The 27,116-nt window shown below is 33.5% G+C and overlaps 1 protein-coding gene across 3 annotated transcripts; it reads left to right on the top strand.

Annotated features, from left to right (window-relative positions):
* Window positions 1-652: 652 nt before the first annotated feature.
* Window positions 653-15,895, top strand: LOC136034057 (zinc finger protein OZF-like). Of its 3 annotated transcripts, none has more exons than XM_065715169.1 (4): window positions 653-761; window positions 6,431-6,520; window positions 12,454-12,624; window positions 14,527-15,895. In XM_065715169.1, exons 2-4 carry the CDS (start codon window positions 6,478-6,480, stop codon window positions 15,702-15,704), a joined length of 1,392 nt encoding a protein of 463 aa, XP_065571241.1. In that variant the 5' UTR covers window positions 653-761; window positions 6,431-6,477; the 3' UTR covers window positions 15,705-15,895. The 3 variants fall into 3 exon arrangements, with proteins under 3 accessions (XP_065571241.1, XP_065571244.1, XP_065571243.1); XM_065715172.1 differs by having other exon boundaries at window positions 661-720; XM_065715171.1 differs by having other exon boundaries at window positions 667-708.
* The last annotated feature ends 11,221 nt before the right edge of the window (window positions 15,896-27,116 follow it).

The raw sequence follows: 27,116 nt of genomic DNA, 5'->3' as shown, positions 1-27,116 counted from the left end.
CTGGACTTGAATTTTGAAAACATTATAATATATTCCGACTCTTTATCAAGGCTAGAGCTACGTTCTTCAGCTTCTCAGTATAAGATGGATATTGACACATTTTTCTGTCTTAGGATTATTGATAATCTCGCTTCAAGAGGTATAAGAACTCATCTCCAGTATATTCCAAGCCACTCGGGTATAATCAGTAACCATGAAATGGCAAAAAATGCTTTAAATATTGACCAGTCAAGTGGGAGCCCCTAATTCAAGCGGCGAAGATCCCTCTTTCCCCCTTTGCAGGTCATATAATATTAAAAATGAAAAAAATAATCACTGCCTATTTGACTGTAATACGCTGACGTTTGAACAGTAAACCCTGCAAAGTAAAAGGTTAGAATGCTTCAAACACCACAAAATTTCACTATCGGCCAAGAGTCTTGCTGACCATACTTGTACACAGAACTCAATATATATTCTCTTATAATTCAACTCCTAGTATGAAAAGATCTACTGCAAGAAACTTGAGCAGATACAAGATAAATAAGGACAAACCAACTCCGCAGCTCTGCCCATCTCTCCAGAGTGAGACAAAAGGAAAAGGGCTGAATAGTCTCGACTGAAAAGCCACCGCCTGCTGATAAAGAAGAAGAAGAAGATTATAAGTATGTGCAATTATTGAAGAAGAAAAAGAATTGTTACTTTTTCATCCACCTCACTATTCCAAAAGTGTCTTTATTTGTATTTATTTCCACTCCCTCTTAAAGTCAAATATAGGCTAGGTATATACTTGTAATCAAGCAAACTAGGCTAAATACATCAAGCGATGCTTGTTCTGGAGGGGGGGGGGGTGTATGGTTAATGTTAGTTTGTCAGGAAGGACATGCATTATTGTGACAGAAATGTGTTAATTTAAAACCTCTTTGTTAAAATGGGCAAGATGCAACTTATGGGTCTATTGAACCAAGACTAGCCTTCATTTCTTGCTGACCTTTCTAGACTTTGCAAGAAATGGTAAAATTCTAGTTAATTGGCTTCTTGCTATCTTGGAAAGGGTTTGTTTTTTTTTCAAAATTTTGGAACTGTATTTGTATATCTTTAAAACCTTATAAAATAGAATTGAGCAAACTTATGAAGCTGAAAACAACTATATTGTACTTCAATTAAGCAGAAGATCTAAATTGCAAGGTTTCACTTTTATGACACCCATATTTTTAAAGGTCATCAAAGGTCAGGGCCCTCTAGAGGAAGAAGAAGTGGAGGTAGTTGCTTCAAAATACCTTCCCTGGACATTCTTTAGTCTGTAGATTCATCCCTGAAAGTTTCATTTTCCTAACCTAAACCCTTTCTAAGATAGCAAGAAGTCAATGAACTAGAATTTTACCAAAGAAACACATATCAAGCATCATAACCACAAAGCCTAGCAAGGACTATTATATGGTCATTTTAAGGATTATACTCTGGTTCTAATGATTCCCTGGGAGTAAATGGAGTCACAGAGGCTACTGCTGGGATTTAGTAATATACACAAAAGCTTTATAATATGGATTTTATTAAGGTACTTACATAGAATAGGCTGCTGTATACTTCAATTTAAAACTTTGGTGCATCATTTCTATCATATAACTGGTTCTAAATTCACACTGGCAAATAGTGCTTAATGGCTCCAATCAATAATATTACTGCACTGACAAATCATAAGGGCCAATCCTTGTGCTGCTGTTTATAAATCCTTAATGGTACTTGTGTTTAATTTAAACTGATTTGAGTCTAAAAGCCAAACTTAGCTCACTCAAAACTAACTCCCAGCTGCCTCTATAAGACTGTTACAAACTGTTAATGATGCATGCTTAACTTAAATTAGGTCTACATGCCTAACCTTAAATTAGTGCCTAATATTTTCTTTATGGGAGTTTAATAATTCAATTACTTTTAGTTGTTTTTTCTAAATCTTGGTAGAGGGAGGGGTGCAAAGTTGAAGCCAATTTTCTTAAATCAAGTAAAAATGAGAGTAAAAACTAAGCCATTTGGTAGCCAAAAGGTTCTGTTTGGTACTATAAATGTTGTTTATACTATTATAAAGGTAAATACATTCCAAAAAATGATGTGTTTCTGTTGATGCTTGATCTATGTAGTTTTATTTTATTTTTGAGAAGATTTTGGAAGAAACTAAATTTCAGCTAGAGGGGGGGGGGCAAACTGAGGTCTTGGGTGGGGGCAAATCAAGGTGTGGGATGGGCAGTGGCCCCCCTTCTGCATAGCAAACTATGCCTCTACTTTTGGTTGCATTCCTGATATCACATATATTAATATTCTGCTTCAAAATTTTATCTTCATTAAATGGGCACTAAGTATTTCACTTATAATTATTTAAGAGATTCTCATACTTTGAAAAGTACTTTTTATCTACATAAGTCAGTCATTCTTAGTTTAATGGTGAGGCAAACTTACTTTACTATAGTGACTGCAGTTTTATCTTGCATTTTTATGCAGTCCCACAACTGCAGCTTTCCTAGTGCAGTCACCTTCTGTTTCTATAATTTGGATTTGCTGATTATTTGCTGGATAACTGTACATTCAAAATTCTTTATCTCTCTGCTAGACAACACACTATTTGTGATGTTGCAATCTTGCCTTAATTATGCCAGGAAATTAAATGTAATGGTAACAAGCAAGATTAGTAACATCATTAGTAATTAGTAACAAGAATGGTAACATCCCTGGGCTATATAAAGCAACTTAACAAAAAAAAGATAAATTCTTATTTTATAATATGCAGTAAGTAGCCTACTAATGATTCACATTTTCTGTTTTTTCCTATCTTTGTCTATTTTTCAGTAATTTTGCATTAACAATCCAATGGATGTAGAAAAACCTATGTTAAAGGTACCAATGATTTGACTGTGTAATTTTGGAAGCTTTTTTGAAATTTTCCCACAAAACATGATAACTCTGCTTAGCCTTGACTTAGAGCACCATCTCTTGAAGCCATTTGATGATGAGATATGTGCTCAGTATATCCAGGACACCTAGATGAAACAAGAACAGTCACTTCAGTCAGTTTCCTGTTTTGACACAAAAGGAGCTCCAGATGTCTTGTAGTAACATTGTTGACATTTTTGACAGATATCAACAGGCCCTGTCAAAATATAGTTGATTCTGTCAAAACTTAACAGATAATACAGAACAGATAAGAGATTTTTATATCAGGGTCCACCTGATAAAACCATAGCTGTCAAACTTCATGGGTGCTTTCTGTATAGCAAAAGAAATGCTTATGGCTACATTTCTTATAGTATTTCAGATGAAAGAACAATTGAAAAAATTAAAATTGCAAGTTTTACTTTCAGATGCTATGTTTTTTTTTACCATCTGAAGAGCTGTTGTTTGGCTTTATGCCTTGTTCATATTTTTAAGCATTTGTTTTAGTTTATCACCACATCCTATTTTTATTTATTTTTTATTATTACTAACCTGTACATGACATAAGTAATTATTGAAACATTCCGACAGTTTCCTTCTTTATTATCCATACCAGTTCTTTCTTTTTTATTGGTGTTTATTTCTTTTTGTTTTTATTAATTTCTTAATTTGTTTATTAATTTACTTGTTTTATTGTTTTTTGTAAGATTTTTACTTTGTTTTGATGTGTGATTTTTTCTCTAATTCTGGGCCTATTGCCTGACTTATTGTTTAACCTAATATTCAATGAATGTTTATTCATTCTATGCTGTTGTTCATTATTCATTGTTTATTCATTGGAAAATTAGGTATGGTCCTAGAGGTAATGAAAATTCCATTCTGTCAAAATTTCTGATGTTAAAATTTTACAGTCTTGAAAATATCTGGGCCCTCCCAGCTTAGTGCTTGATTTGCTTCTGAGATTAACAGGGGTAAAACCAAACTGAGTCCCTCTTTTTATTTTTTCAGATAGTCAGCCAATTTTAGATTTTCTCTCATTCAATTAGTCAATTTTCTGCTGGGATAGAATAATGTTTTATGCATCAATAGGTTTCAATCAAGCTTAGCCTAAAATTCACAAAAGTGGTCCTGGGGTAGGATTGGGTTTGGAGACAAGGGAGGGACAGTAAATGTTTATTCACTGCTGTTTTCTTGAGCCAGTTTCATATGAATTTTTGTTCAAAACCATTTTGTACTTTTGATGTCAAATTTATGTTTTATCCATCTCATTGGCCCATCTGGGTTTATGATTAACAGTGATTTCAAATAAATATCAATTTCAATATCATCCATTCTACAAGATGTTTTTTTTTACAAAAGGGGCATTCTGTGTCAGTTCAACACAGTGACCCTGCATCATCATCTTCGAATTTGATGAACTAGAGTGATAGACCCCTATGAGAAACTCCCAAAACCAAAATTTTATGTTTTTCGCTTAACCGGTGTCCGAGATATGGGTCATTGAACATCAGCCCAAACTGCCTGATTTATGCCAACTGGTTGACAGTTAAACTGCTGTATCTCAGCTTTTATTGCACCTAGAAACAAAAGTAAAATACCAAATGAAAGCTATTTGAAAGTTCTTTCTGAATAAAGCATTTAGAAATAGTTATTTTTATTAACCAGCAAAATATAAGCAAATGTAATCTAGTAACCCTCACCTGGGTCAGTTTGTCCAAACAGAATTTTATCTGCTTTTATCCAAAGCTTATATATAAAGCTCTTTTATGTACAAAGCTCTTATTGTTTTAAACAACCGGTGAAAATTTCAGATTGAGATCTCCAAGGTTTTTTTTGTTGTGACTTTTTTGAATGACCACCCATAGTACTGGGACATGTCCCACTACATACCACTTGTGGTATGTACTCGGACATGTCCCAGTACCATGGGTTGTCATTCAAAAAAATCATAACAAAAAAACCCTTGGAGATCCCACTCTGAAATTTTCACCAGTTGTTTAGAACAATGAGAGCTTTGTATGGAAAAAAGCACATAAAATTCTGTTTGGACAAACTGACCCAGGTGAGGGCTACTAGATTACATTTGCTCATATTTTGCTGGTTAATTAAAAATACTGTTTCTAAATGCTTTACTCAGAAAGAACTTTCAAATAGCTTTTATTTGGTATTCTACTATTGTTTCTAGGTGCAATAGGAGCTGAGATACAGCAATTTAATCATTGGCCGGTTGGCATAAATTGGGCAGTTTGGGTCAATGTTCAATGACCCATATCTTGGACACCAGTTCAGCAAAAAACCTAAAATTTCGGTTTTGGGAGTTTCTCATAGGGGTCTATCACTCTGCCAAAGTTCATCAAATTCGAAGATGATGATGCAGGGTCACTGTGTTGAACTGACACATAATGCAGTATTTTATTCTAAAGTGTGTTGATTTGACATGGAATGCCCCAAAATGACTCTTTTTTTTTTACTAAACAAAACATAGTTAGATCAGTTGATGAAGTAATCGATTCATTAGTTCTGTTAGATAGATAAATTAATTAAGGAATAATTTAAATTATTGTCTATTAATAAATAAGTGAGAAACCCTGGTGTTGTAAATCATTTTCCATTTTGTAGGGTTTAAAATAATTTTGTGCATGGGATGGGTTTGCTCTTTTTCCAGTATATCTAACATTCAGCATGTTTGTTGTAACAACATTAATGAAAATCAAACTATGCAAGTTATCTGGTGCTTTTCTACTGCATAATGACTTTGAAATGAGGTTTAATTTCAAAATAAATCTTTCACTGCTCAAAGACAGAGCAGGTTAAAAACCCAAAGACAAAGTGGAGCAAATACACAGCAGCTTAGTTTCCAATATATGGTCTTCCTTTTTCCAACAGAAAAGAGGTTCCCCAGTTGCACCCCTTTCCCTACTGGCACTTATTAAAGCATGCCAGTTCAGTCTGGGCTGCTTGTAAGGTGGCAACATTTTGTTAAAATGTTCTAAATGAAGCCAACTGACTTCTAAAAACACATTGGTGCAATAGGACCAGATAAATAAACAAATTTGTGTACTAAGTGAACAGCACTGTATATAGCAAGTAATAAGTACTATATACTAGTATGTGATCTGTTCAAAAGATTTTTTTTCCATTTGTCTTTTTTATTTTAAGTTCTAAAATTTGTATAGGAACTTGAGATTTACAAAAGGTTGATCTTGGGTGGAAAAAATCCAGTCTATTTACAAAAGAATTATTTTTATTGCCAGTAGTTGCTATGGAAATCAGATTGTGAATAAATTGGTCTTGAATGTTAACTTTTCACATTCTACACTTTTTATGTTTGTATCTCTCAATTATTTTTTAAGTTTTTTACTCTTTCATCTCTGTTGAAGATATGGTACCATATAATAATGATAAATAAAGTACCACATAATTTTATCATTTAATACCATGTAATAATTCATTAATCATTTAGATCTTTGAGATTTCTAACCACTGGGTAGAGTCAAAAGAGAATAACTGTGATTTCTTTTACCACTAGGAACAGTCAAGAGAGACTGACTGTGTATTTGACTCAATTGGTCAATTATGGAAACATGCATGCTGCCTGACATCACTGCTGTTAAGCAAGGTAATTGGTACTAATGTGGTTGAGCCAATTTGCTGCTAATTTGTGCTTCTTTTGTTTAAAAATTAAGAGATTTGATACCATTCCCCACACATTTCTGCTACTTTAACTCCAAAACTATATTAAACAAACTGTATAACCCAACTATTATTGATTTACTTTATTTTTTAGTGCTTTCAAGGGATTTGATAAATGGTTACTATCCAAATAAGTAATTAAATTTTTTTAAGAGTTAATGTTTTAATGTATTTCTAGCACTTCGGTCTTTGTCAATAAAACTTGTGTCTGTCAAAATTTATCCCTTTTCCAAGCTCTCCAGCTCTTTACTCTAAAGTATCTTCTTTGCTTAGAATTAAGAAGAAGAAAGATTAAGAAGAAGAAGAAGAAAAGACAGAAGAAACATTCTTTGGCTTCTTAAAAGCTATTTTTATCTTTTTAATTTATTTATTTGTCTTATATACTCTATCATTTTATTAGAGTCTATTTAATTTGATTGATTAATTTAGTCTATTCAAATTTATGTAATTTTGTGTTCTGTAGTTTCTTTTTTCTTCTTATTTTTGCTTCTTCTTTGTTATTGCAGATACTAATTATACTCTTAATAAAGCATATACTATGTTTTACTAAAATTTCTCTGTGTAGGGGAGAGATTCAAAGTTCCTCCCATGCAAGACGGGTTTGTTTTAGTTTAAAGACATCATGTACTTTTGTTATAAAATTACTCTTTTTTTCAAATGATATAAACAATACTGACAGACTACATTATACATACTATATTTTATTAAATATTTGGCTTGTTATGCTGATTTAAATATGTAAGATTCATTAAGTTTAATCTTGCCCATAAAAATTATTAGCCTGAGAAAACTTTGTTGATTTTCAAAAAAGGTGGAAATAATCTCCCAAAAGTGAAAATTGCCCCATCCAGTTCAGCATGTCAGAGAATTTTACTCTCCTGTCTCATGTTTTATCTATTTATATAAATCTTTCTATTATACTCTTTACATTCTTTCTATTATACTTATACATTATATTATGCTATACGGGGAGATTTTCAGCAGAGTTGGAATTCTCTGGGGAAATTCTTCATGGGAGAATTATCACCAGGAGTTCTCTGCAAGAGAAACTTTCTTGGAGGGAAGTGGTTATTGGAAAAAATGTCTACTTTGGGGGGATTCCGTCATGACCTTAAAAAAGACCAGAAATTAAATATAAAAGAAATTCAAATGAAATATGCTAAGGCGTATTTTTCAAATTGATTAATCCGCAAGAAATATTCTCGGGGGAATTTGCAGCAAGGATGGAATTATCCGGGGTGATTTCCCAATGGGGGACTTACTATGGGGGTATTTCATTGGAGGGGTGGATTTCTGTTTGAAAAACGATAAAAACTGAATTTAATAAAAGCAAGCTTTTTCTACTGAAGTTAAGAAGCGAAATTAAAATTTAAAAGGAAAAGAAATTATTCTGCATATGATGGGGAAACTTTAGTCTTTATGACTGAAGTTTAACTTGTTGGTCTAATTCCTTAAGAATGATTCTTGAAATACAAAGGCTGTTTAATTAAAATAAGAACTTTTTAAGTACTGAAAAAACTTTAACGTGAATAGAGGCGTATATAGGAGGGGGAAACGCATTTACGGAATAATTACCAAACTATTATACAGAATATGTTCGTTTAGAGTTTTAATGTTTATCCTTACTTTCAGTAGAAAAAACTTGTTTTCATTTAATTTAACATCTTCTAAGGTGTGTATCAGATAAACTATTCAATGAGAATTCATATTAAAGGAGTCTGGCTCCTTAAAAAAAAAAATCCTGTTCTAAAATGAATGTAACAAATTTTCAGAGAGTAAAAGCTTCTAAAATGGCAAAAAAAGAATCAATCAACAACTAGATAAAAATTTTCAAAAATTTGATTGGAAACGGCTTTCATTATAGGATCTCTAAAATTACTATGCGACTAAATTTGTCCCAAAATTTCAACAATGATTAAGCTTAATTTTTAGTGTTGTTCCTTTCTTTCTATAGACTTTTTTTATTTAATATCATCTAATGCGTTTATTAGATAAACTATTTAATGAGTATATTAAAGGAGTCTGGCTCCTTAAAAAAAAATCCTGTTCTAAAATGAATGTAACAAATTTTCAGAGAGTAAAAGCTTCTAAAATGGCAAAAAAAGAATCAATCAACAACTAGATAAAAATTTTCAAAAATTTGATTGGAAACAGCTTTCATTATAGGATCTCTAAAATTACTATGCGACTAAATTTGTCCCAAAATTTCAACAATGATCAAGCTAAATTTTTAGTGTTGTTCCTTTCTTTCTATAGACTTTTTTTATTTAATATCATCTAATGCGTTTATTAGATAAACTATTTAATGGGTATATTAAAGGAGTCTGGCTCCTTAAAAAAAAAAATCCTGTTTTAAAATAAATGTAACAAATTTCCAAAGGGCAAAAGCTCATAAATTGCCAAAAAAGGAAAAAACCAACAAGATGAAATTTCAAAAAATTGTCAAAAATTTGATGGAATCTCTAAAATTACTATGCGGCTAAATTTGCACAAAAATTTGAACGATGATCAAGTTGAATGTTTAAATTTGCTCCTTACTTTTTGTAGTTTTCATTTTTATTTAATATCATCTAAAATGCTAAGGATAAAGTTAAAGAAAGATGGGTGGAACATTTTGAGAATGTGCTAAACCGAGATACAGTTGCAGGAAAAGATATAGATAAAAATGAAAAAGTTTGTGATACCTTGGATGTGAAGGAAGATTTGTTTAGTGAGGAAGAATTAGCGACAGTACTAAAAGGATTAAAAAAAATAAGGCTCCAGGTGCTGATAGTATGATTAATGAGTTTCTTAAATATGGTGGCTCTGAGGTTAGGAATAAGCTACTGAAGATTATGAACATGATTTATGAAAAAGGGGGAGTACCCATTGATTTTAGGAAAACCTTAATTAAACCACTGTATAAGAAAGGTGACAAGAGTGAGTGTCGTAATTATCGAGGCATTAGTCTGGTCTCTGTAGGTAGCAAATTACTGAGTAATATGATACTTTTTGACTGAGAGATACTGTAGACAAAGTTTTAAGGGAAGAATAGTGCGGTTTTAGGAAAGCTAGAGTATGTGTCGATCAAGTTTTCACTCTTAGGTTAATAATTGAGAAGTCCCTTTGTTGTCAAACACCTTTGGTCCTCAGTTTTATCGATTATGAGCAAGCTTTCGATTCTGTTGATAGAAGAGCGTTAGCAAAGGTCTTATCCTTATATGGTATACCAGAAAAATACATTAAAGTGATTTGTGCTATGTACGAGAATAATATTGCTGCGGTTAAGTTAGGAAATGAGGCTAGCAACTGGTTTTGTATTAAATCAGGAGTTAAGCAGGGTTGTGTTCTATCCCCCTTTATATGGATCGTTTTGATGGACTTTGTCCTAAGGAGCACAGGAAAGCCAATTGGAGACCATGGAATCAAATGGGAGGAAAAACGCTCCTGGACTTAAATTATAAGTGTGAGCAAAATGAATGAATTTTTAGGGGTTTTGCGAGTTCAGGGTGCTAGAATAGGCTTGAAAATTAATGTGAAGTAGACTAAGTCACTAAGACTAGGAATAAGTGAAGATGAAAAGATAACGTTGGGTAACGAAAAGATTGATCAGGTCGGCAGCTTCACTTATCTTGGTATTACTATTAGTAAAGACGGTGGGAGCAGTGAAGGATGACAGATTCCCGAAGATTGTCCTTTTTATTCAACCGTCTGGGGCTACACGGAAAGCAGGTCATCCTTGTCTGGGTTGGGAGGATGTCATAAATAAAGATTTAAAGGAAATGGGAACTTCCTGGGAGGGCATAAAGAGGGAGGCCTTGAATAGATTAGGTTGGATGAGGAGCGTGCGTAGCTGTGTTGGCCTCAAGCAGCTTGGTGCCGCAGTGAGTTATTAGTAGAAGTAGTAGTAAAAGCTTATAAAATGCCAAAAAAGGAAACAATCAACAACAATATAAACAATTCCTCAAAATTGTTAAATATTTGATTTAATTTATAAAATTATTGTGCGGTTAAGTTTGTCCCAAAATTTTAACAATGACCAAAATGAATTTTTAATGCTACTCTTTACTTTTTGTAGATTTTTTTTAATTTAATAATGTATAAAACGTTTATTCAATAAATTATTCGGTGAGTATATTAAATGAGTTTGGCTCCTTACAAAAAGAATCCTGTCCTAAAATAAGTGTAACAAATTTGCAGAGAGCAAATTCTTATAAATTGCCAAAAAAGGAAGCAATGAATAACAAGATAAAATTCCTAAAAATTTTCAAATTTTGATTGAATCTCTAAAATTACTATTCGGCTAAATTTGTCCCAAAATCTTAACGATGATTAAGCTGAATTTTAATGTTGTTCCTAACTTTTTGTAGATTTTTTTTTTTATTTAATATCATCTAAAACGTTTATTAGATAAACTATTCAATGAGTATATTAAAGGAGTTCGGCTCCTTAAAAAAGAATCCTGCTCTAAAATAAATGTAACAAATTGCCTAGAGCACAATATTAAATTGCCAAAAAAGGAAACAACAACAAGATAGATTTCTTAAAAAAATTGTTTCTGTTTTTAAAAATTATTATGTCTATGAGTTTGATGACTCATTGTCTCAAAATATGAACAAAAATCAAGCGGAATTTTAGCACGGTATTGGATTTTGCTCTAATTACGGAATGCCTGATGATTAAAGTAATTGTTTTGAACAACACCATTGAGCAATATGGGGCTAAAAGCAAAGTTTTTATTGTCAATTCCAACACCCCTGTAATGTTTCAGACCCCTTTAGTGTGGAAAAGAAACAGAAGACTTACCAGGATTCTTGCTCTTTTCCGAAATTTTTATGAGACATTAAAATAAATTATTAAAGTAAATAGCACCTGTTGTTTTGAATTAGTTTTGAATTCGAATTATTTTATGATGGCAGATTTTCTCAAAGTGCGGTCAATTGTCGCCTGCTGAGGCTGCTGGGAGAGGAATGACTAGATGTAATATTAAAATCCAATTAAAAGTTTTAAAACATTGCAAATTTGATTTATTAGTATGATATTTACGTAGGCTAGTCTTATTAATGGGACTTTTGTATGACAATTGTGATTCCGATGGTTCTCTTTCCATTCTCATTCAGTGCTCATTTGTTGGGTTTTGAAGCTCTTTTTTCAAATTCCTATAAATTTGTTTTCTTTACAAACTTTCACTATTAATATAACGCAAATAGTAGTCAACAGTCAGCACTCCTGTCAATCAACATAGTTGCTCACATGTCATCTTGAAATGCCATGATTTCTGACTAGACAGTTTTTTTTTCTACAAGTTTTAAGATTTGTGTTACTATAGGTGTTATATATATGTGTGTTACTATAGGTGTTAATTTAAGATTTGTGTTATATAGCTCTTAACTAAGCACTACCTTTCGCTTCAACCTTGATGAATTAACTTTCTGACTGAAATTACAATAATTGACCATTATCCTTGTAATATTTTTTATGTTCCAAACCCTTTACTCTTTATATTTTGTATATATTTACGAAGCCTAGATGCTGATATGATCAATTTACCTTTACTCCTTCCACGAGCTAACATATAAAAACTGTTCAGCATTTTAAATGTTTTACAGGGTGGGCCAAAAGTCACTGACTCATTTCAGTTCAAAGCCATTTCAAACTCTTGATTTTGGTAGTGAAATTTTACAAATTGTGTACGTTATACGGTAATGAATTTCTCCATAATTAATTTTTATTAATTTTTTTTAGGAAAATAAAAATATTAAGAAATACAAAAGATATTGAAAAATAAAAAGGGTCAGTGACTTTTGGCCCACCCTGTATGACTAACCGACTTGTTTGGCTGCAAGCGTTTTTGTTTGATTTTCAGTCTGATTTTTGCAGAAGCTGAAGATACATCCTCAAATAAGGATGAAACTGTTTTTGGAAGTATACATCCTATGTTAATAATGGAGAACGAAGTGACTTTTATTTCTGTTTCTCCTGGCACCTCTGGTGATTGTCATAATAATCCTGACCATGTTAAGCTGGAGTCGAACTTCGACGAGGATGAAGGTATAATTCAGATGTTCTGATCTTCTTTGTATTTTTGCGTGTCCAAAATGTGAAGATGCATCTTTAACTTCCGTTGACATAGTGGCGGGGAGTGAAAGATAGGTGTTCTTACATCTGAGTGCACTGGTTGCATTCGAACGAAACTATTTACTCAGTAATTATTCCCGATAGTTTTAATTATATACAATTTTGTATCCCCATTAAATCCTTGGACAAAACGATAAGCTCAGTTTTATTTGGAACTTTTTTCTGCATTTTGGAACTCATCAGAACTCTTTTACAATTTTTGAATATGACATATTTTCTTTTGTATCTGGTGCAAAGCTTGATATTTATCCTTGGGTTTAATTATACGCATTAAAAGTAATTATTTTGTTACCCAGTTGTTACCTTTATAATTTTCAAAAAAAAAAATGTTTTTAACCCAGTGTAATGTACTTTAATAATATGCCAGTGTACATGTCTGTTGTTTAATCATTCGCTTCTAAAAATACTCTAGTTTAATCTAAAGGCAAAACTGTCACCAAAGGAGACGGTTGATTATGTAGGGTTCAATTTGCAAGGTTGATTTTAAAATGAAATGGAAACGGAGCTTTTCAATAAATATTTTGCTTTTATTGAATTAAAAGCGGAGTCCGCCCAAAGAGGTTGTACCAGTGATGTAGGCTAGCTAATTAAAAAAAATTATTTTTCTGAAAGCCTTTTTGGCTTTATGCAGCCTTTGGATTTGAATGACAGAGATGGAAATTGTTTGTATTCAGGACTATCAAAACTGTTTTATATAGCATAATGCATATTTTATATTTTTTATGTTATAGATGGCTATAGGTTTATGAGTTTTGACTCGTATTATTTCCTTAAAAGCTGTATAGTTTATGCTATCAGCTTTCTGATCGCAGGAAACGCCTTTATTTTTAACAATAAAAATTATGTCTCACATTTTTGGGGTAACAGGAGGGAGTGCGTCACATTTAACCTATCACATGCTACCTAAAATGTTTGTCTTCCCGATACTTAGAAAATATGCTAAGATATTTGGAAAATATGAAATAAAAGTTTCTTTGGAAGATTAGACTAAACTGAGCTTTATCATAAATCAGTGATTGGCTCTTAAGATAAATCCTCGATTGCTTTTACCAACCTTGACAAATTTTTCGGGTATAGTGTCAAATTATTTAAACCGTTTTATTTTATAACAAAAATACAAAAATTCACAGCGACAAATATAGTTAACCTATTTGAAGGTACTGCGTTATAGCACATAGATATTATTGTGCAGATATTTTTCATAATATGCAAAATATTTTGTGCAGCATAGATATTTCGGTTTTTTAGAAAAATGTTGATGTTATTTTTGTACAACAAGTAATTTACCAACGCTGAAGTGAATTGGTTTTCAACCAAGAATTCTGAATTACCGAATGAAGAAAGAATAAAGAAATAAAACTATTATATGAGAAATTTTCTTTTCTCAGAGCCTTCATTGGCTTTTGTAAATTAAGTAACGGGGTTAAGAGTCACTAAAATTAATTTTATATTCACTAAAGTTAATATAAGTCAAGTTAAAATAATATAATAATAAAATATAACAATGTCATATATATATATATATATATATATATATATATATATATATATATATATATATATATATATATATATATATATATATATATATAATAAAATAATAATAAAATATAATATAATAAATATATAAATATAAAAATAAAATAATAAAATATATATACAATATAATAAAATAATAATAAAATAATATAATTAAAGTTAAAAAAGTCAAAAGCTGAGTTTTGTACCATAATAGAATTTTTGTTTGCCAATCTGTTCTGGAAAACAATTCAAGACTTAAGGATTTTTTGAAAAGTTTATTTCATATTATTTTAGATCTCCCAATTGCAACGTTGTATGACAATGATATCAGCAAGCAAGGTTGTGCATTACCTACCGCGCCAGGTTGCACTATGCCAAGTCACATATATTTATTCGCAGAAAACGATATGCCAAAAGAGGAGGTTTTTCATACAGGAGGAAAACCTATCGAATGTTTTAATTTTGAGGAAATTCTTTCCAATAAAGACCACCTATCTGATCATCAAAACATCCATGCCGGGAAAATACCTATTGAGCGTGGTGTTTGTAAGAAACCTTTCACTTCAGGTACCAATTTATCCCATCAAAGATCTCGTGCAGGAAAAAAACCGTTCGAATGTAATATCTGTGAGAAAAGATTCCACAGAAAGCTTGGACTATCGAATCATCAAAGAACTCATACTGGAGAAAAACCATTCAAATGTGATATTTGTGAAAAAACATTCCGCCAAAAAGCCAACCTATTTATTCATCAAAAAACTCATACTGGAGAAAAAGCTTTCGAATGTGATATATGTAAAAAGCGTCTTACGTCAAGGGCCAATTTATCTCGTCATCAAAATACTCATACTAGTGAAAAACCTTTTGTCTGTGATATATGTGAGAAACCATTCCGCCAAAAAATCAACCTATCTATACATCAAAGAATTCATACCGGAGAAAAACCTTTCGAGTGTGATGCATGTAAGAAATGTTTTTCTTCAACTTCTGGTTTATCTAATCATCAAAGATATCATATTGGAGACAAACCTTTCATGTGTGATGTATGTAACAAATGTTTTATTTCAAATTCACGTTTAACTCTTCATCAAAGAACTCATACTGGAGAAAAACCTTTCGAATGCGATATTTGTAAAAAATGTTTTATTTCAAATTCATGTTTAACGCTTCATCAAAGATTTCACACTGGAGAAAAACCTTTCGAATGTGGTACATGTGGGAAAACATTCCACAGGAAATTCCTCCTGTCTGATCATCAAAAAACTCATACAGGAGAAAAACCTTTTGAATGTAGCATATGTGGGAAAAAATTCCGGAGAAAAAATCATCTATCTGATCATCAGAGAACTCATAGTGGGGAAAAATCCTTCGAATGTGAGAAATGTGGAAAACTTTTTGCTTCAAGATCTGGCTTGTCCTCTCATCTAAAAAGTCACATTGAAGGAAAAGTCTTTGAGCATGCCAGTGTGTAAGATCGTTATATGTTCTTTAAAATGTTTATGTTGAAATTTATCAAAGGATTTGTGCTAGAGAAAAGCCTCCTGTTGTATGTAATTTTATGTCTACAGGAAAATTTTTGACAGGAGAATGTTTTCTTTCTTTGACAAGCTTATTTGAATGTGTTTTCAATTATTTAATATTTAATATTCGTTTTACTACATAACTTGCTTTCTTGTGGTAGTTGACTAAAGGATACACTTTAATCCAAGAACATATCTTATTTTTATTAAAACGGGTGAATACTATTAGGGAAACTAGGAATGTCATTGGTACTATCGGTTGAAGCATGCTTTGAAGGGTAAAAATATTAGGGGTTGATATTCCGTATGATTCAGACTTGAGTAAACATTTTAAGGAAAAGATTTCCCGAGTTCAATCCAACATTTTTGACAAAATCGTTATGAAAAACGCTGTTCACATTTTTTTCCTGGGAGGTCTGCCGAACAGAGTTCTGTAATGATAACTGCAGAACCCATTCTCTCACCCCCTCCCACCTTTTGAACTTTAAAGGCTAAGGGAATTTGACGTGTCCCCAATCAGGTATATCATTAGCCTATATCAGGTACTCCATCATGTAGCAGTATGTTCCAGAGTAACAGTATGTTTCTATGGCCGCATCAAACAGCTCGTGGTAACTGACTGTAAGTAAATAGCGACACTGCTCAATAGTAACCTAAACTTTAAAAAACTTAATATTGATACCAATAGATATATCAAAAGAATTGGATTTTTATCTTGATTTTAAATATATAAGTTTTATTAAGTCATAGTTTTACTCATCAAAGGCTACGAGCCCGAAAAATTTGTCACATTTTCACAAAAAGGAGGAAATACCTCCTAAAACTTATAGAATCTTAATGAACATCATAACATTAGATTCAGCGTATTAGAGAACCCTACTCTAGGGGTTTCAAACTCCTATCTGAAAAAATGTGAAATTTTGTACTTTTTTTGCCAGAAGAAAGATCACGAATGCTTATTATTCGTGATTTTTTTCGTTATTTCGTGATTATTCGTTATTTTTTTCCAGGGGTGACCGTATCAACCTTGTGGGCCTAGATCATGGGGAGAGGACACATTTTAAACGAAACTAAAATTTCTAGTTCCCTTTTTAAATACCCAAAATTTTCCCCAAAATGGTCGTATCAAAATTCTAGGATTGCTATTATGTTCATCATAGTTGAAAGGCCTAATAACTATGTTATTGGAGATAACATGATCCCCTGCCTAACCACCTGACCTGCCATCCTTGGGAAAGGTCTTTAAGTTATAAAGTTTGCCCATTGTCTACGTATAGTATTGGTTATTGGAAAGTATGTATACATTTCTTGGGTGGGGAGGGGAGGACGAATTTTTTGCTGGGGAGACTTTGTATGGGGAGAATTTTACGGGGTTAGCTTTTCAGGGGCAATTGTATTCTGGGGGAATTTGCCAGAATTCCTATACGAAATTTCGTTAAGTCTTGCTTTCTCTGTACTGGCTCAATTTTACACGTGGTGTTAAGGGTAATAGTCCGGGGTAAATTTTTAAATTAATAAATTGTCAGAGGATATTTCAGTGAATTTACTGGCATTATTAAAAAAAAAAATCAGAAATTAAATTAAAAAAAAGTTTTTTCAACTGAAAGTAAGGACCAACATTCAAACAAACGAACAAAAATTGTTACGTATACGAGGGGGTTTGCCCCCAACTCAGCCTCGCACTTTACACTAAAATTCAAATTTTATCCCAGTTCTTCAAAAACAACTCTCTCTAAAAACTTTCTCAGTACAGAGAAAGTCTTGCTTTCTCTGTACTGGCTCAATTTTACACGTGAAGGTGTTAAGGGTAATAGTCCGGGGTAAATCAAACAGTTCATGGTAACGAACTGTAGTAAGGAGCGACCCGGCTCAATAGTAACCAAAACTCTAAAAAATGGAATTTTGATACCAATAGCTACATCAAAAGAATCACATTTTAATGCTGATTTTAAATATATAAGTTTCATCAAGTTTAGTCTTACCCATCAAAAGTTACGAGCCTGAGAAACTTTGCCTTATTTTAGAAAATAGGGGAAAACGCCCCCTAAAAATCATAGAATCTTAACGAAAATCACACCATCAGATTCAGCGTATCAGAGAACCCTATTGTAGAAGTTTCAAGCTCTTATCTACAAAAATGTGGAATTTTGTATTTTTTGCCAGAAGGCAGATCACGGACGCGTGTTAATTTGTTTGTTTGTTTTTTCGTTGTTTTTTTTTCCCCAAGGGTGATCGTATCGGCCCAGTGGTACTAGAATCTTGCGAGAGGACTCATTCTAACGGAAGTGAAAAGTTTCAGTGCCCTTTTTAAGTGACCAAAAAAATCGGAGGGCACCTAGGCCCTCTCCCACGCTAATTATTTTCCCAAAGTCAACGGATCAAAATTCTGAGATAGCCATTTTATTCAGCGTAGTCGAAAAACCTTATAACTATGTCTTTGGCGACGACTTACTCCCCCACAGTCCCCATGGGAGGGGCTACAAGTTACAAACTTTGACCAGTGTATCCATATAGTAATGGTTATTGGGAAGTGTACATACACTTTCAGGGGGATTTTTTGGTTGGGGGAGGGGTTGACAAGAGGGGGATATGTTGGGGGAAATTTCCATCGAGGATTTTGTCATGGGGGAAGAAAATTTCCATGAAGGGAGCGCGGGATTTTCTAGCATTATTTAAAAAAAAAAAAAAACAATAAAAAAAAATACGAAAAGTTTTTTCAACTGGAAGTAAGGAGCAGCATTAAAACTTAAAACGAACAAAAATTATTACGTAGATGAGGGGCTCACCTTCTCCTAATACCTCGCTCTTTACACTAAAGTATTTTCAGTGATTTCAACTATTTATTCTACGGCTTTTGTGATTCAGGGTTCATTCTTAATGAATTGGGATAAAATTTAATCTTTAGTGTAAAGAGCAAAGTACTGACGAGGGGGTGAACCCCTCATATATGTAATAAAAACATGAGATTACAAAGTTCGTTACGTAAGCTAATTTATAAGTTACGTTTATCTTTTACTAATAAAAACATTCGTATAAAATTAAAAGTTCTAGTTGCCTTTTAAGTAACCAAAAAATCGCAGGGCAACTAGGCTTCCTCCACTGTTCCTTTTTTTCTCAAAATCATTCGATCAAAACTATGAGAAAGCCATTTAGCAAAAAAAAAAAAAAAAATAAACTTGCAAATTTCGTGTTAATTATTCCTCTGCGGAGAGCCAAAATTAAAACATGCATTGATTCAAAAACATTCAGAAATTAAATAAAAAAAAACAAATTTTTTTTTAGCTGAAAGTAAGGAGCGACATTAAAACTTAAAACGAACAGAAATTACTTCGTATATGAAAGGGGCTGCTTCCTGATCATCGCCCCGCTCTTTACGCTAAAGTTTTTTGCTGTTTGAAAAAGCAGAGTTGAGAGAAAGAGTCAAACTTTAGCGTAAAGAGCGGGGCGTTGATGAGGAAGCAGCCCCTTTCATATACGAAGTAATTTCTGTTCGTTTAAAGTTTTAATGTCGCTCCTTACTTTCAGCTAAAAAACTTGTTTTTTTTTTTTATTTAATTTTTACCAGGATTGAATTGTCAGAGGATATTTCCATGAATTTACTGGCATTATTAAAAAAAACAATCAGAAGTTAAATTTAAAAAAAAGTTTTTTCAACTGAAAATAAGGAGCAACATTCAAACAAACGAACATAAATTGTTACGTATACGAAGGGGTTTGACCCCAACTCAGCCTCGCATTTTACACTAAAATTCATATTTTGTCCCAGTTCTTCAAAAAACGACTCTTGAAACACAAGAGTCGTTTAATTAGAACAGCAATTTATTTTGTTTAATGCCAGAAACCTTTAGCCGTGAAGAGTGGGGTTCTGAAGAGGAGGCAACTCCCCTCGTATGCGTAATAATTTCTGTTAGTCTTAAGTTTTAATATTGCTCCTTACTTTAAGTTAAAAAAAAACTTTTTTTTTATTTGATCAATTCAAAAACAAATTAATGAATAGCAATAGATGATATTTATGCATTCGATGTATTTCTCCATCGATTCCCGATGGAGGAAATGTGGTCACTGGTGAAGGGGTGGTATTCGAAACCACCGGTCCTTGATGCATAAGTTTCTTAACATATGAGGGCGTATGTCCTATCTACCAAATCTGTATCCGGAATTTTGTCTAGGGGTGAAGTAGTTTTTTTTCGAGGGGAAGGGGTAAGAGTTCCCCCTCTTTCTGGGTTTACAGTTCTGTAATCGTTAATTTTTGTGCTCGAATTAATGCAGGGCTGGTTTGGTGTCTTGCTCCTAGCTATAGTGGGAGCAGGTACACAGATAATGTTAAAAAATCTATGCGATTTCCGATCTAAAGCATAACAGGCTGCTAATAAGTTGTTTGTTTTTAATAATAACAATTTCTTTTTATAAGCCGAATAATGCCATAAAAAAAAGCAGTATTCTAGAGGCGATATCGTAGTATTTTAACTTTAAAAGTATCATATCTCCATTTCTCATAAAAAGAACTGTAAAAAAAACACAGAAATATATTATTCTTTCTTTATCTCTTTATTAATATATTTGCTGGTCTTAACTATTGTTCTTTTTAAAATGGTTCTCTCTTAGTCATGTCTTTGCTAATAATCCTGCTCCCAAATGTTTAAATCTTTACCATTCTTTCACAATGGGAGAAAGTCTTTGAGTGCTAATTAATTTAAAAAAAAAAAGTTTTTTCACCGGGAAGTAACGATCTATATATTAACGCAAAACGAACAGAAACTATTCTGTATATGAAACTCTTCACATTAAATTTTTAGCACTTTTAAAAAACCTCCCTATTTTGATCCAACGGCACATATGTTTCTGGGGTCGTTCTTCAAAAATTGGGAAAAACAGACAAATTTTAGCGTAAAGAGCAATGTATTAAAAAGGGAGGCAAGCCTTTCATGTAAGGAATAGCTTATATTCGTTTTATGCTTTAATATTCCTTCTTACTTTCAGTTGAGAAAACTTGTTTTTTTAATTTAATTTTTGATCTTTTTCAAATAATGCAGGTATATCTGATTCTCTCTATGAAAAATTGTATCTCCTCTCGGGAAACACCAACGTGGAAAGTTCGTCCCATGTAAAATACACCCCCTTCACCTTTAAAATTTCTTCCGGACAATGTGTCTTCCTCCCCTTCGTAAAATTTATCCAAAAAATCCAAGCAGAAATATTCTCCTTACCATTCTTTTATTTACAATGGATTTTAAATTCTAATTGTTTTTCTGATTACTCTGGAAATCCCTCCTTCTGTTAAAATTATCTTTTGGAAATCTGAATACGCTGATAAATTCCCCGGAACATCTCCGAATGCAAAACTGAGTAGGCAAATAGAAGGTATGACAAATAATAGGATTCCGTATAGGAATTGTTGCGAACCCCCCTCCATACTATAAAATTTTCCCAGGAGACTTTACCCCTTTTAATTTCCCTCCACCCAGAAAATTATCCCCGTGGAAAATCACCTCAAGGACACCCCCCCCCCCCAATAAATTTATGTGTGCTTCGCAATAACAAATATTAGGTGTAAACAACGGGCAAATTTTTATATTTTAAAGACCTATCCCCTGGGGCTTAGGGGGGGTGTATTTTTATCTCCAAAGACATTGTTTTGTGATTTTTAAACTATGCTGAACAAAATGACTATCTCAGTTTTTGATCAGACGATTTTTTTTGGGGGGGGAGAGGGGGCTAGTTTTCCTTCAATCTTCTTGGTTATTCGATTAGGGCGCTAGAATTTTAATTTCCGTTCAAATGAGCCGCTTCCCGATATTCTAGAACTATTGTTTCGAAATGATCATCCCTTGGAAAAATAAAAACACCAATAAAAATGCATCCACGATCTTCTTTTGGGCAAAAATTCGAAATTCCATATTTTTACAGATGGGAGCTTAAAACTTCTACAATAGGGTATTCAGATAAGCTGTATCTGATGGTTTGATTTTCAATAAGATTCATTGACTTTTAGGGTGCGATTCCCTCCTGTTTTAAAAATCGGGCAAATTTTATCAAGCTCGTAGCTTTTGATGAGTATCACTAAACTTAATGACTTCTACGTATTTGGAATTAGCATAATAGTTTGATGCTGTTGATTGCCTCTTAATATAAAAATTTCGTTTTTAGAATTTTGGTTACTATTGATCCGCATCGCTCCTTACACTCACTTCGTCGCCACGAACTAAGTAATAATTCAATATGTTTCGGGAGTTTATTTCATATTAAAATTTCAGCGAGGATAAAGTAGTCAGAAGAGGACACACAGTTGAGATCTGGGGCCGACAAAGATACCTGTATCGCAACAGCATTGTCGGGTGAAAATTGATTCAGAGAAGCTTAAGAAATGCGATACTTTATCAAATTTGAGCTTTGATTTAATTTTTGGGCAAAAGCTATGTTTGACTTCTTTTCGATAGTTAATGTCTGCTGCAATTATAGAATCTATACATAAACCTTCCTATGAAGTTCTCGTTTGCAATATCTACCAACAATCTTCAATTCTAGGCCAGTTTGCGGGTAGGCCAGAGACAAAGGAAAGGTAATTCAAAAACAGAAAGTCTTAGTTCTCTTTTCTAAATTCAAAAGTGATTGGAGAGTAACCCCGGTCTTGAATCTTTTTGACATTTGGTTTCTATAGTCCCTTAAGACATCTGATCAACATTTTACGGTTTTTGTTTTGTTCAGAATGGTAGAAAATATGAATAAATATGCATCCAGGGATACTATAACCGTCAGAGACCCTAAGATATAGGTTTTAAATTATGCAAACTTCAATTATTTGCAGACATTTATCATAGTGGAGAAAAAGGGGTGCAGTTTTGATATTGAAATTCCAATGGTGTGGAAGTTTCGGGAATTATTTTCCTTGTCTAAAAGATTCATCGAGCGTATGCTGTGACAAGAGGATGAGACTAGGGTCCTCAAAGACCTTTTTCCTTAATCAATTCGAAACTTGCAACCGTAAGTCCTTGGGCCAAGCGACTCAAGTACAAAAAATCATTCAAACCATTGGTCCGTTTAAGCTTGTCCCTACTCTAACAAATAGGGCTAAAAGATATATCAAATTTTTTCGATCGGCCCAAAACTTTGGGCTAACGTTTTGAAATGAAATAAAATGTAGTGATTTCCCTCGAAATGCAGCTCGAAAAATGGCCCAAAAGTGCCAAAACACTCCCCGGGCACTTAAAATTGACAGGACTATCTTAGAAACTTGTGTGCTAATTTGAGTGTAAATTAAAAGTTCAACTGTCCTTTTTAAGACCTAACTCTTAAAGTTGAAAGAAATGGCAGTGTAGATAACTTAGTCATTATTTATACAGTAGTGTGCTATTTACTAGGGATTTTCGTAAAATAAAGGAAAAGGCAATTTTAGTTTTTCTGTTTGGCTTTGTCAGAAGTCCGAGATAAACATAGACGTTTTTGTTCTTTTTTGTGATTCATGTTAGCCCTTATTTGTTTTACTTTTGAGAAAAAATGGTTTTGGGTTAGGCCATATTATATTAATTGAGGAAAGATTGCGAACAACTCATCTTGTGCTCCTTTTGAAAAACTCATTTGTGCTTTGATTATTTGACTTTATTGTCTTTAATTTGACTTATTGTATGTTGTTTTATTGTAGCTTTTTACTTTTCTTCGAAAATATTTCCATTTTTTAAGTTCGAAATTAAATAAAATTCCAAGACATTGAGTGTTGAGAGGAAATTTGTAGAACACATTCAAGTCCTCATTCGTCCAATTCTGGGCTAGCTCCAATCTCATATAAATTCAATTGTATAAGTTCAGTTTGGAGATGGATGAAATTCAAAAGGTACAATTTGAACTGAGCTACAAAAAATGCGTTACAGTTTTGTCGAATATTAAATTTCAATTAGTTTACCACACTTCTTGAATTAAGATATATATAGCCTACTCTGAAATGTTTTTGAAGTTTTGCTTAATATATTTTGCTGAGTTCGAAACGAAATGATGCATAACCTGTTTTTTGGAAAACTTTTTGAAAGTAGTAAGTCCTGATCTACTGGTTTCAGCTCTAGAGGTTGCAGCTCTTTTGCGAACAAATTGCTGGTCAACAACATTAATCAACGATTGCAAAGAACAGAGTCGCTTATCTGCAATCGTTAATCAGCAGTAATTGTTGTGACAAAATAAATTGTTACTATTGTTGGAAATAAACAGCAATATTTTCCAAATCTATTTAACTGTTGTTTTAATATTTCCTTCCATGTCTACCTCTATAATTTTCCCCGGTTTTCCCCTTTTCGTTGTCTGATCAACTGCGAAATTTGCCTATGAAACACAAAAAGATTTCTTCAGTGCTCTTTTAAGGTAAAAGTGACTGTAATCATTGCAACTGCGACTGCTTGCAACCTGTAAGAATGCCTTATTTTAATGTAGGTTCAGCAACTCAATTTGAAACCATTCTCGGTCTAATAAGTTAGATATAAACCCGATCTTTTCACTTAGCTTCACTTGAAAATAAGCTCCATTTACATTGACCGCCATAAATTACCTAGCCATAAAGTGTGAAGTAACTGCCCTTTGTTCCAAGTACTGAGAAAGAAGGTTGTGCGAAAGCACAGGATGGTTGGCTCCCAGCCCCCATTCCACTTTCTGGCTAAAGGGCCATGAAACGGAGATCAGCACCGCCGGTTTAGACCTTAAGGGTCTAGTTCCGACTTACTTAACTGCGACACATAACGTTTTTTTGAACAAGCTCAGAAATAAAGAAAGGACTAATTTAACTGAAGGCTGTGATTGGCTTAAATTTAGGGAGGAGACGAGACAAAAATAAGTCTCTCAACAAATCTTAATTAAGAGCTAAGCAGCGCTAAGCAAATAAAAACATACGGTCTGGAAGAGAGAGGGGTCGTTTTGTTTTGATATCAAGTTAGGGAGGAAAAAAGCTTTGGGAAGTAACCTTTCTTTAACTTAATGGTTTGAATCTTACCTAAGAGGAAGAAAATTGAGTGTGTGCATAGAGCATGAAAAGTCGAGTATTGTTGACATAACATGCGGTGTGCCACAAGGTTCGGTTTTAGGTCCCTTGCTGTATTTGATTTATGTTGATTCAATGAGGTTTTATGTAGTGGGGCTTCTGACATCCTTTGCGGATGACACTGCCATTTTAGTTACTGGCAAGACAGTACAGGAATTTGTAGATAATGCAAATAATGCGCTCCGAGGTCTAAACTCATTCGTGTCCGAGAGCTTACTTGCTGTGAATGCGAAAAAGACTAACTACATGATATTCAAAAGAACTGGAACACACGGAGAGTTGCCGCAGCCAATCATATTTAATGCAGTGAAAATTGACCGAATAGAAGAAACACGTTATTTGGGATTTGTTATTGATTGTAATTTGTCTTGGAAAAAGCATAGTGATATTGTGTCTTATTGAAATATTACAGTGAAATATTGAACAAGTGAAATTAAATTGTCATAAGTACTGCTCCGAGTCTTTAAACTTTACCACATAAATGAAACCCTTCTTACTTTCCGCACTATATTTTCCAAAACTTTAAAAATACAAACCTTTATTTCGCAAATTCATGTTTCACAAGACCTGTTTTGATCTTAAAGTTCATGATGGGAAATTGTAAAAGCGTTGAACATTTTTATTTAAAGTGGTGTGAATTCAATTGAAAATGGGGTAAATCGATGGGGTGATCTAGGTGGGGCCTAGAACCCGTGTTCATATTGTGAAAAGTATAAAAATGAGACCAAACCTTGATTGACCTGTTTTGATTTTGAATGTCGGGATGGAAAATGTGCACAAGGTTTAATATTTGATGTTAAAATGATGTAAAATGGACTGAAAACGATGTAAATTGATGAGGTGATCTAGGTGGTCCAGAATCGGCAATTACTATACTACTCTTGAGGAGAGTTCTTTCCCCTTTTGCTTATTCTTTTACCTTCCCAATCCTTTCTCTACTGTCCATACAGCTAAGCTAGCAGCTATTTCTATACAAAGAGGCTAGGGGGAGGAAAGTGTTATTAGACGAGCTAAGAATTTATAGTTCTTTCCAGTTTAGGGAAATTCAGTCAAGGGTTTTCCCTGTTGAAGTTTACCTAAGGACCAGTGAGTTCTGCCGGAGAAATGCATTCTCAAAAGCTAGAATTCGCCTTTCTTGTGCGTTATTCAGATGCCAGGTTTCAGAAGCGTATAACCGGTCGGGGATGACGTTGATATTGAGTAGACGAAGTTTGAGTCGGAGGGAGAAACTCTGCAACCTCAATACCGGTTTCAGTCTATTGAATGTACCGGAGGCCTGCCCGATGCGGCATGATATATCTTTTTCAGTAGAACCCGTATTTATCACTGTGCTCCCAAAGTATTTAAAACCTAGAACCTGCTCAATGTGCTGGTTATCGAATGTGAAGATCAAATCGGTACATGAACATCCTGGTCTAAAGCCATGTTGCTCTTCTCTCAAGTACTTGTCAAGTGGACTCTGTATTCTTTGGAGGATTACTAGTGCAAGAAGTTATTCAGGTGTGGATGACAGACTAATGCCTCTCCAATTCCCAGGAAGTGTTTTATCACCTTTCTGAAGAGTTTTATGAGTGTGCTGCGCTTCCAATCTGTTGGTACTTTTTGTGTCATCCAAATTTTTCGGAATAAGGACACCCATATAGACATGCATGAACTGATTGATGTCTTTATCAACTCCGCCGTGATACGGTCTTCGCCTGGTGCCTTGCCGTTTTTTAATTTCTTTGCGACTGTCAGTAAATCACCACGAGTCGGGGGTTCTGTACTGATATCAGGCTTGAGGAAAGATATAGAGGGTACGTCTAAAAGTTTATCAGGTGGTGTAAAAGCTTTTCAAAGTATTTGGCCCATGTCTTATAAGTAGCCGATCGCTCGGTGACGAGAACGCCATCAGAATTTCTTATAGGTTCATTTTGAATCGGTTTATTGCCTATTATTTCATTCGTTAGTTTAAAAGGGATCGAGTCCCCTCTCTTTGCTGCATCTCTAGCTTGTATTACTTTTTGCTCAATGTAATTTCTCTTATCTGACCATGCACTTTTCTTGATTTCTTTGTCGATCCTCCTATAATTGCTTTGCTTTTGTGTTTTTACACTTGGTACATGGGCATCCAGGAGTTGGCTTTATGTCTTTTTCCTTTCAGCGATCAGTTCCCACGTCTTCTGGAAGAGACATTCATCATTCAGTTTTGGACGGTACCCAATTGTTGATTCAGCCACTTCTTTATAGTATGACTTCATATTTCCCATTTGTCTCACAGTCTGTATCTTCAGGCAAAACAAGGGTGTCAAACATATTGGATATTGAATTGCGTATTCAGTTCTTTGTCTTTTAGCTTTGCTGAGGCG

The sequence above is a fragment of the Artemia franciscana genome, chromosome 12, assembly GCF_032884065.1.
Source record: "Artemia franciscana chromosome 12, ASM3288406v1, whole genome shotgun sequence".
In the NCBI taxonomy this organism is placed as follows: domain Eukaryota; kingdom Metazoa; phylum Arthropoda; class Branchiopoda; order Anostraca; family Artemiidae; genus Artemia; species Artemia franciscana.
This window is presented reverse-complemented; position numbering and strand designations above follow the sequence as displayed.

Bases quoted from the DNA above. Each gene is read 5' to 3' on its own strand.
- LOC136034057 (XM_065715169.1), top strand. From the start codon at position 6,478: ATGGAAACATGCATGCTGCCTGACATCACTGCTGTTAAGCAAG. The intron at 6,521-12,453 runs GTAATTGGTACT...TGATTTTTGCAG, and splicing joins CATCACTGCTGTTAAGCAAG to AAGCTGAAGATACATCCTCA. The intron at 12,625-14,526 runs GTATAATTCAGA...ATATTATTTTAG, and splicing joins GAACTTCGACGAGGATGAAG to ATCTCCCAATTGCAACGTTG.